The 9,508-nt window shown below is 43.7% G+C and overlaps 1 protein-coding gene across 1 annotated transcript; it reads right to left on the bottom strand.

Annotated features, from left to right (window-relative positions):
* Positions 1–424: 424 nt before the first annotated feature.
* Positions 425–2,923, bottom strand: LOC144616600 (disintegrin and metalloproteinase domain-containing protein 21-like). Its single transcript, XM_078447736.2, has one exon. The coding sequence runs from the start codon at positions 2,848–2,850 to the stop codon at positions 625–627; it is 2,226 nt and encodes a 741-aa protein (XP_078303862.2). The 5' UTR covers positions 2,851–2,923; the 3' UTR covers positions 425–624.
* Between the last annotated feature and the right edge of the window lie 6,585 nt (positions 2,924–9,508).

Genomic DNA, 9,508 nt, shown 5'->3' on the forward strand with positions numbered 1-9,508 from the left:
ATTTCACTGGGGGCTACTTTCAGCCTCATAGTGTCAGTCTCCCACATTCGGAAATTTGCTCTCCAGGGAGGCACAGCTTGCACTGGCTGGGATCGAATCCATGTCCCTTTCCCTGACAGCCCACAGACACCCCAGTGTGGGACAGGCAGTATGGGTGGGTGGTAGCCCTCCATCACCCTGAACCCATATTGGCACCAGGAAATGAGAGATTACCTGAAGAATGAGACAAAGCTCAGTGTGCAAGAGCACAGTTTTGGAGAAAATTCATGAATTTGCCCCTCAAGGAGCTTGTGGCAACTTCTCTTATTTCTGGAACCAGAAACCTCAGCCCAAGACACAGCTGCTGACTCAGGTCTTCTGCACAGAGTCTTAGGCACCGTTTGGGCTCTTACAGGCTTACACAAATACATAGAGGCCACAAGCATGCAGTTTTCAAGTTTTATTTCAGAGTTCTGCTCAGTGACGCATCAGAGACCTGGTGTCAGGTCCATGATGTGCCTGTGGACCCCTGTGTCTCCCGCAGACCCCCGGAAACGTGGATGTTAGCTGTGCCGCCTCATTACTGTATTTTCACAGATGAGCCACGTGGATTGTCTATAGTTGTTTAGGGGTCTGGAGGCTGAATTATGCATTGTCTTGATCAACAGTCTCTTCCGTAACCTTCTGTCTGTTGATAGTTCTGACATTTCCGGCAACAGCAAAGAGGAATGCAGCAATTAAGACATAGATTCTAGCAAAGATCACTCTGAGATACACCACGGATTCACGACTTTGCCTGACTGACCGCATTCTTCTTGGAGGGGGTCCACTGTCTGTGCTCCCACCAGTGCCTCGTTCAGTGCACCGTGGAGGATCCCAGCCTACGTGGCAATGGCAGTTCCTGTTATTGTTGCATATCCCTCTGTGACTGCATTTCTCCGGGATACAGTCATAGTTCAGCTGAGCCACACTGCCATTGCAGTAGGTATCCTGACAGAACTTTCCAGGAGCACAGGGGGTACCAGTTCTCACATGACCAATATCGGTTGTTCCTGTGCTACGATGCGAATCCAGCCCAAAACACCAGAACCCTGAGATCTCAGACTGATGAAATCCCACATGCTCTTGCAGCTGAGGGAGATGCGTGACGTTACTACACTGCAGCCTTCCACACTGCATGTCTGTGGGGGAACAGGGTTTAGATTTGAATACCCCTGCGTCTCTTCTGCAGTGTCCATATCGGCTGCCTTTTTGATTTATGGTATAGCAGACATTTTCACCCTTCACAGCATTTCTGCCAAAGATTTCTTGGCAGTGCATAGTGCGGTCAGTGCAGTTTCCATGATAGCAGTAGCCCTCTTCAGTGCACGGGGTTCCATCTTGCACATAGAAGTCATCAGGGCACTCCACGGACACCCCACGGCAGTATTCTGGAAGATCACATATATTTTGGATGGGCCTGCAGAGTGTCCCAGCATCGGAATAGGTGCAGTTTGTACAGCATCTGCCTGTATTACATTTGCTGCCAGGGGTTAGAATGCAATCAGTCGTACAGCAGGGATTGTTGTAGCACTGCTTGAAGGAGCCACAGTCACACTGCTCACCTGGCTCCTCTACATAGTTTCCACAACGATCGTGAGTCAGGCTTTTATTGAAATAGGAAAGTCCTGAGTCAAATATGCACTCACAAAAATTATTCACCACTACATGCTGCATATGAATGAAGGAACAGTTACTGAAAGAATCTGTCATAACAGGGTATTGATTCATAATGCAGGTAGACCTCCTCTGGCATGCACAAAACTGATTGTCATAAAAAATACCAATAGATAATGCAATTTTTTGGGCTACTAACACAGACAACAATAAAAAATGTCTGCCTAGAGAAGCAAGCGAGATGATGGATTTTGATCCGCATACCGCGTATGGGGCTGGCTGAAACTGAAGTTCATGTGGTGCATCTTTGTTCATAAGTAAAGCTGTATGTGGTTTAAAAGCAACAAACAAGTGTCTCTGAAAGTAGATATGAATCGGACTCCCTGGCACCCGAAAATTGTTCAAGACAACTGGATCTTCCAGATTATAAATGACCATGGAGGAAATATAGTGCCTTACATCAATCCCTTGAAGCATTGAGTCAGTCAAACTAACAAGCCTTATGAGGAATCGGGCACATTTTGACACGTTGTTGAACACACCATACATTGTTTTGGAACCGAGAACAAGTCCTTTCAAAATCCCACGATGGGATGAATACAACTTACTAGAGATCCTGGGGGCTGCACTGATATTTGCTTGAGAGAACAGGGGGTTCCTAACCTCCTTATATCCCAGGTTATAAGTAGGTCCCGTTGCATTGGTGTCTGCCACTATCTGAGAAACAACGTGTTCAAACCGTTGGGAATGGCTGAGGGGTCTGATTTCATAGGCAAGGTCATCCAACTTCATGATACCTTCAAGGCCCCCATAGCACGTGTCCATGGTGACCATGGAAAGAGGAATCTCCTCCAGGTAGCCGAGGTAGTAACAGTCTGGAGGGATGAAGGGGTAGTCCATCTGCAAGGCTCCCTGATCATCCTGAGTCATCATCAGCAACTGTCTGGACCAAAAGAGTTTCTTGTGCCTCATGTGGATAACATGGCTCTTGCCCCCAAAATGCAGGCTATAGGACAGCCAGCCAGGCATCTGAACGCCCTTGCCGTGGTGCAACTCCTTCTTGGGAATTACCACCTCAGAAGAGATGTAGCGCCATGAGGGACGACCTTGAGAACCTTGGACAGGAGCCAGCAATGCCCAGAGCGCAAACAGCAAGAGGGGTGCCCTCAGGGTGACCTGGTCCTCTGCCAGCCTCATGCCCCTGCTCAGGGACATCTGCCAGTGAGAATGGATAAATGGAGGATCCTCAGCAAAACCAGGTCTAGACCATCAGACAGAACAGAGGGCTGTACCAGGTGGCCAGCACCCTACACCTGGGGGCCACCTGTGGGGTTAGGTAACAGTCACAGGGTGTGGCATTGGGTGACCCTGCACATCAGTTCGGCTGGGGTGCATGTGGGAGGGGCAGGTGGGCCATGGTCAAGAGTGGTCACATGGACATGGGTAGGGATTTGGACCCAGAGGCATGGCTCTAGTCAACACCTTCAATCTTTCCTCCAGCTACTTGCATATGGGCTATGCAGTTATATCACCCTTAACTTCTCTATCAAATCCATGTCCTGTGGTACTGCTGGGTCACTTTCTTTGGATGACTACTTTTTCTCATTACAGAGACCACTGCTTTTGCTTCCTTGTGATGTGGAGGTAAACATTGTCAATTTTACCTTTAGGGGTGATGCTAAAAATCTTTTTGTAGTTTTGTGTGTCTTATTCTCCTTGGCTATTAGTTTGCAAGCCATTTGATCCTTTTGGTTTTTGCTTTGAAGGTTCCTCTGAGTTCCCTGAGGAAAACATTTGTCAGTATTCTGAGTGATGATTTGTGAACTACAAGGTTGTATTTTAGTATTTTCTTATGCCAGCTGGGGAGAACGGAAAGTACTGCTGACCATGTGTGAGCCCCAGGGGTTTTCTCCTCTAATTCCTTATGGTGGTTCTTTCCTGGCCTCTGGCAGTCTCCTCCCATGTAGTTTGGTTCCCTCTTCAGCTGGAGATGGAGGGGAGTTGAGGTTACTTTGGCAGCTTGCACCATGGAGTCTTCCCATGATCAAAAGATGGTATTGACCATGACACTGCCTTGCTTGTTTAAGTACCCTCTACTGCTTTAAAATGCCCTGGGTCAGGGAGAAACCTCAGAGGTGGCGTTTGGACAAGAGTTTGCCTTTTCCCCAGTGGCTGGCCTTCTGAATATAGCTCAAATTCCTTTGCCACCCAAACTAAAACTTTGAACATTGACCTTTCCAGTAACAGGCAGCTGAATTTGGGTTTTGATAATAATGAAATGGAGAGTGGAATGGCAGTTTCCAGTGCCTGGCAGGGAGGGTCAATGAGGAGTAGATCTCAAGGGCTATGATTTTGTGTTATGCAAGATGACAAGTTTTAAAGGGGTCTCCACATCATTACCCCTGTAATTATCAATACTGTAATGTATGGTTAAAATTTTGTGAAGAGTGTGGGTCTCATTTTCAGTGAGATCTTACCACAATATAAAAGTGGAAGACACGAGTTTTGCTTCTCACACAACAGTGTGCTGAACTGCATGGACACACTCTCTACTGATAATTTGAAAACAATTAAAAAAAATTATATGTTTTGAAAACTAACCCTGAGGATATGTCATTTACAGATATCTTCTTCCATTCCCTAGGTTTCTTTTTTGTTTTGGTGATTGTTTCCTTCACTGTGCAGAAGCTTGCTATTTTGAGGTAGTCTCTCTCTATATATAATTTTCTTGTATTATATTAATGTAAATTCAATCTGTTAACATACAGTGTAGTACTGATTTTAGGGGTAGAATTTAGAGAACCATCGCATACATATAACACCCAGTTCTCATTTCACCCAGTGCCCTCCTTAATGGCCACATGCCATTTAGCCCACTCCCCCACTTCCCCTCAGTTTGTTCTCTGTATTTAAGAGTGTCTTCTGGTTTCCTCCCTCTCTGTTTTGATTTATTTTATTTTTCCTTTCTGTATGTTGTGTTTCTTATATTCCACTAATGTGTGAAATCATAGGATATTTGACTTTTTCTGACTGACTTGTTCCACTTAGCATAATACACTGTAGTTCCATCCACATTATTGTAATTGGCAAGATGTCATTCTTTTTGATGGCTAAGTAATATTGCATTGTATATATTTACCACCTCTTCTTTATGCATTCATGTGTTGATGAATCTTTGGGCTGTTCCACAATTTGTTTTTTGTTGATAAGGCTGCCATAAAGATTGGGATGCACGTGCCCTTTCGAATCAGCATTTTGGTATCCTTTGGATACCTTTGGTATCCTTGGATAAATGCAATTGCTTGATCACAGGATAGTTCCGTTTTTCATTTTTGAGGAATCTCCACACTGTTTTCCAGAGTGGCTGCGCCAGTTTGCATTACCATCAACAGTGCGAAAGGGTTTCGCTTTCTCTGCATCCTTGCTGACATTTTGTGTGTTCTGAATTGTTAATTTTAGTCATTGTGACAGGTGTGAGTTGGTATCTCATTGTGGTTTTGCTTTATATTTCACTGATGAAGAGTGTTGTTGAGCATCTTTATTCGTGTCTTTTTGCCATCTGGATGTCTTCTTTGGAAAAATATGTATTCATGTCTTCTGCCCATTTCTTCACTGGATTATTTGTTTTTTGAGTGTTGAGTTTGGTAAGTTCTTTATAGATTTTGGATACTAACCCATTGTCTGAGATGTCATACAAATATCTCCCCCCATTTTGTCAGTTGCCTTTTAGTTTTGTTGATTTGTTCTTTGCTGTGCAGAAGCTTTTTATCTTGATGAGATCCCAATAGTTTATTTTTGCTATTGTTTCCCTTGCCTCTGGGGACATGTCTAGTAAGAACTTGTTCTGGCCAAGGTCAAAGAGGTTGGTGCCTGTGTCCTCCTCTAGGATTTTGATGGTTTCCTGTCTCCCATTTAGGTCTTTCATTCAATTTGTATTTATTTTTGTGTCTACTGTAAGAAAGTGGTCCAGGTTCATTACAAGTTCACGATGCTGTCCAGTTTTCTCAACACCAGTTTTTGAAGGGACTTTTTCCATTTGATAGTCTTTCCTGCTCTGTCAAAGATTAGTTGATCATATAGTGATGTGTCCATTTCAGGGCTTTCTAATCTTTTCCATCAATCTATGTGTCTATTTTTTGCCAGTATCATCCTGTCTTGATGACTACAGCTTTGTAATATAGCTTGATATCCAGAATTGTGATGCCTCCAGGTTTTTTTCTTTTTCAAGATCTTTGGTTATTTGGGGTCTTTTGTGGTTCCATGATAATTTTAGAGTTATTTGTTCTAGCTCTGTGAAAAATGCTGGTATTATTTGACAGGAAATTGAATTATTTGCATTGAATGTCTAGCTAGGTTGCTTTGGATAGTATTGTCATTTAACAATGATTTTTCTTTTAATCCATGTGCATGGAATATTTTTCCATTTCTTTGTGTTTTCTTCAATTTCTTCCATAAATGTCCCAGACTTTTCAGAGTACAGATCTTTTACTTCTTTACTTAGGTTTATTTCTAGTATATTGTGGTTTTTGGTGTAATTTTAAATGGGATTGATTCCTTGGTTTCTCTTTCTCCTGCTTCATTATTGGTGTATAGAAATGTAACAAATTTCTATATGTTGATTTTGTATGTTACAAATTTACAGGTTTATTGTACCAGTTCTAGCGGGGTTTTTTTTTGGTTGAGTCTTTCAGGTTTTCTATATATGGTATAAAATTCAACTCCAGAACTCAATAATCCTATTAAAAAATGGCCAGAAGACATGAATAAGCATTTTTCCAAATGTGACCTACAGATTGTCACTAAACACATGAAAAGATGGTCAACATCACTCCTCATCAGGGAAATAGAAATCCAAACTACAATGAAATATCAACTCACACTGGTCAGAAAGGCTGAACTCAACAGCACAAGAAACAACAGGTGTTGGTGAGGATGCAGAGAAAGAGGATCCTTTTGGAGGTGCTGGTGGGAATGCACACTGGCACAGCCACTATGGAAAACAGCATGGAGGTTCCTTAGAAAGCTAAAACTACAACTACGTTACGATAGAACAAATGCACTACTAGGTATTTACCCAAAGCATACAAAAATGCTAATTTAAGGGAATTGTACCTCTCTGTTTATAGCAGCTATGTCACAAACAGCCCAGCTATGGAAACAACCCAGCCGAAGTATGCATTGATTGATGAATGGGTATAGAATACGTGGTATATCTACATAACCCCGTCCACGCACACTGGAATATTTCTCAGCCGTAAAAGGAATGACATTAGCTATTGTTAAGGACAGGGATGGGCCTAGAGAGTATTATATTTACGGAAATAAGTCAGAGAAAGACAAATATATGATTTCCTCCATATGTAGAATTTAAGAAACAACAAATGGGCAAAGGGACAAATAAGAGAGAAGAGGCAAACCAAGAAATAGGCGATTTTTTCAATGTTCACTTATTTATTTAGAGAGAGAATGGGAGGTGGGGCAGAGGCAGATGGGAAGAGAATCCCAAGGAAACGTCGTGCTGTCAGTGCAGAAACCAAAGTGGGGCTCGGTCTCAGGAATGATGAGATCAAGACAAGAGCCCAGATCAAGAGTCGTGGGCCTAACCCATGGAACCACGTAAGCCCCACGAAACAGATACTTAACTATAGGGGAAAAACTGATGGTTACCCTGGGGAGGGTGTGTGGAGGGATGGGGAGGTAGTTGATGGGGATTAAGGGGAGCGCTCGTAACGAACACTGGGTGCTGTATTGCAATGTTGAATCACTATATTTTACACCTGAAAGTAATAGTACATTGCATGTTAACTAACTGGAATTTGAAGAAAAACTCAAATAATGTATTTATAGTGCCTGCAAATGGCCATGTTGGCATACAGCCCATGAAGAAGCATTTATTGCAGAAAATATACTACCAGAAAGAATACCTAGACTATTTGAACTAAGGTATGTTCTTTTCCTTTCCCACCCCAGATCAGCAAGAAGAAACTCCAGTGCAAGTAACTGTGACTATAGGCATGTGCCCCTGAGCCTGGCTGCAACCTCCCCTCCAGACTGTTGTAGCCAATACACACGGTTCCCGGTGACCAGCTCCTGTTCAGAGGACTCTTTCCCAGAGGGACAGGATGTCAGTGACCCTAAGCTGTTTGCTGTTGAGGCCAAGCCCCAGCAGGTGCCACTGAGATGTGCGACTCACTCATTGTTGGCAGCCCCACTCCCAGAAAGGAAGCTCTGCCCTGGGCACAGTCCACTAGGGATGCTGGGAACCTGATCACCCCAGACCTGACTTGTATGGCAGGAGTCTCATGCCACCAGGACAAGCAAGCCACAAGGCAGTGAAGCTGCCAGCCACCCCTAAACAGAGCCCTCAGTTTCCAAACTGTTTGGAATCCTGTTTGTCCCCGACGCGCCCTGCAGCTGCAGACCTTTGCCCAGAGTATTGCCCAGGGTAAGGGGGAGATGGAGCAATCCTCTAATTTAAGAAGCAAATCTGTTCCTATAGAACTGATTTCATTTCCAGCTAAGTGTGAGGAAGAAGGTCTGGGCCTCATGTTGTGGGAGAGTCAGGTGCAGGAGACAGATGGTTTCAGTGGAGGATTCCTAACCTACTCCCCCTCACCTGCAGGAGAGAGCCAGAGCCAGGGACAGTGGAGGGAACAGCTCCTGTCAGAACACACATCAGAGTATGATCTCAACAACTCTCCATTCAGAGGAGTCCGAGGTTGTAGGGTTCAGTCTGTGGAGACTCCATACATCAGAGGGTGGTTGAACATAGGAGTGCTCTCAAATGAAGCAGAGTATCTCATCCTGTGGTTTGGGAAAGAAAGAGATAAGGAATGCCCAACCAAACCACTGTCACCATGGTCTGGCTGTGTGAATGTCCCAGGTCACACCACCTCTGTAATTATGGGACTACCGCCCTTCCCTCCACATCATGTCTTTGAGTTTCACCTGATTTCAGGTGTGCATCAGTAGTGTCACAGTTCTCTGGCAAAGCCTCCCATTGATGGAAGTTTCGTAGTTGGTTTATTCCTTTATATTTAGAAAGACTTTTGCCTTATTCTGAGCTTCTAACACTAAGAAAGATGCTGTAAATATTTACACACCATTTATTTTCTGAGCATGGATTTCATTCTTCAGGGACAAATACCCGGGAGTGGTATTTCCAGGTTCCTTTTTATGTCATCCATGTATAATTTCATAAGCAACAGCCAACGGTTTTCCAGAGCTGGTGTTTGTTTGTCAATCCTTCCTGCATTGTTTGAGGCCCCACGTATGCTGGATGCTCACCTGGATGTTGTTGTCAGTGTTGTTCATACCTGAGCCATTGGGATGTGTGTATAGGGCATCTTTTGCGTTCTTGATTTGAATTTCCCTGACAGTCGATGGTGTGAAGAGTCTTCTCCAGTCAGTAACTAATGTGTCTATAACCTCAAGGATAGGATGTCTACTACACAAGGCTGTGCTTGTTTGATGGAGGTTTGTTTCCTTTCTTCCTATTGACTGTTGAGGGTTGTTAGCATATTCAAGATGCAGGTCCCTTGGTGGTCATGCAATTTGTGAATGTTGTCTCTTACTCTGTAACTTATCTTACTATTGGTATTCACGTGGGCAGATAAGCGGAATTGATTTTCACAAAGTCTATTGATACCATTTCTTTTTATGGGTGTTGTGTTCTTAGCTATAGTTTTCCTTTTCTTGTTGATTGATTGCTTATGACTAATATTTTTTTTAAATGTTTATTCTTGATAGAGAGAGAGAGAGACAGAACGTGAGCGGGGAAAAGCAGAGAGAGAGGGAGACACGGAATCTGAAGCAGGCTCCAGGTTCTGAGCTGTCAGCATAGGGCCTGACAACGGGGCTCAAACCCTCAAAT

The sequence above is a fragment of the Panthera onca genome, chromosome B3 (genome assembly GCF_046562875.1).
Source record: "Panthera onca isolate mPanOnc1 chromosome B3, mPanOnc1 haplotype 2, whole genome shotgun sequence".
Lineage (NCBI taxonomy): Eukaryota > Metazoa > Chordata > Mammalia > Carnivora > Felidae > Panthera > Panthera onca.

What these genes read in the sequence shown, in the direction of transcription:
- LOC144616600 (XM_078447736.2), bottom strand. Translation starts at nt 2,850, where the DNA reads ATGTCCCTGAGCAGGGGCATGAGGCTGGCAGAGGACCAGGTCACCCTG.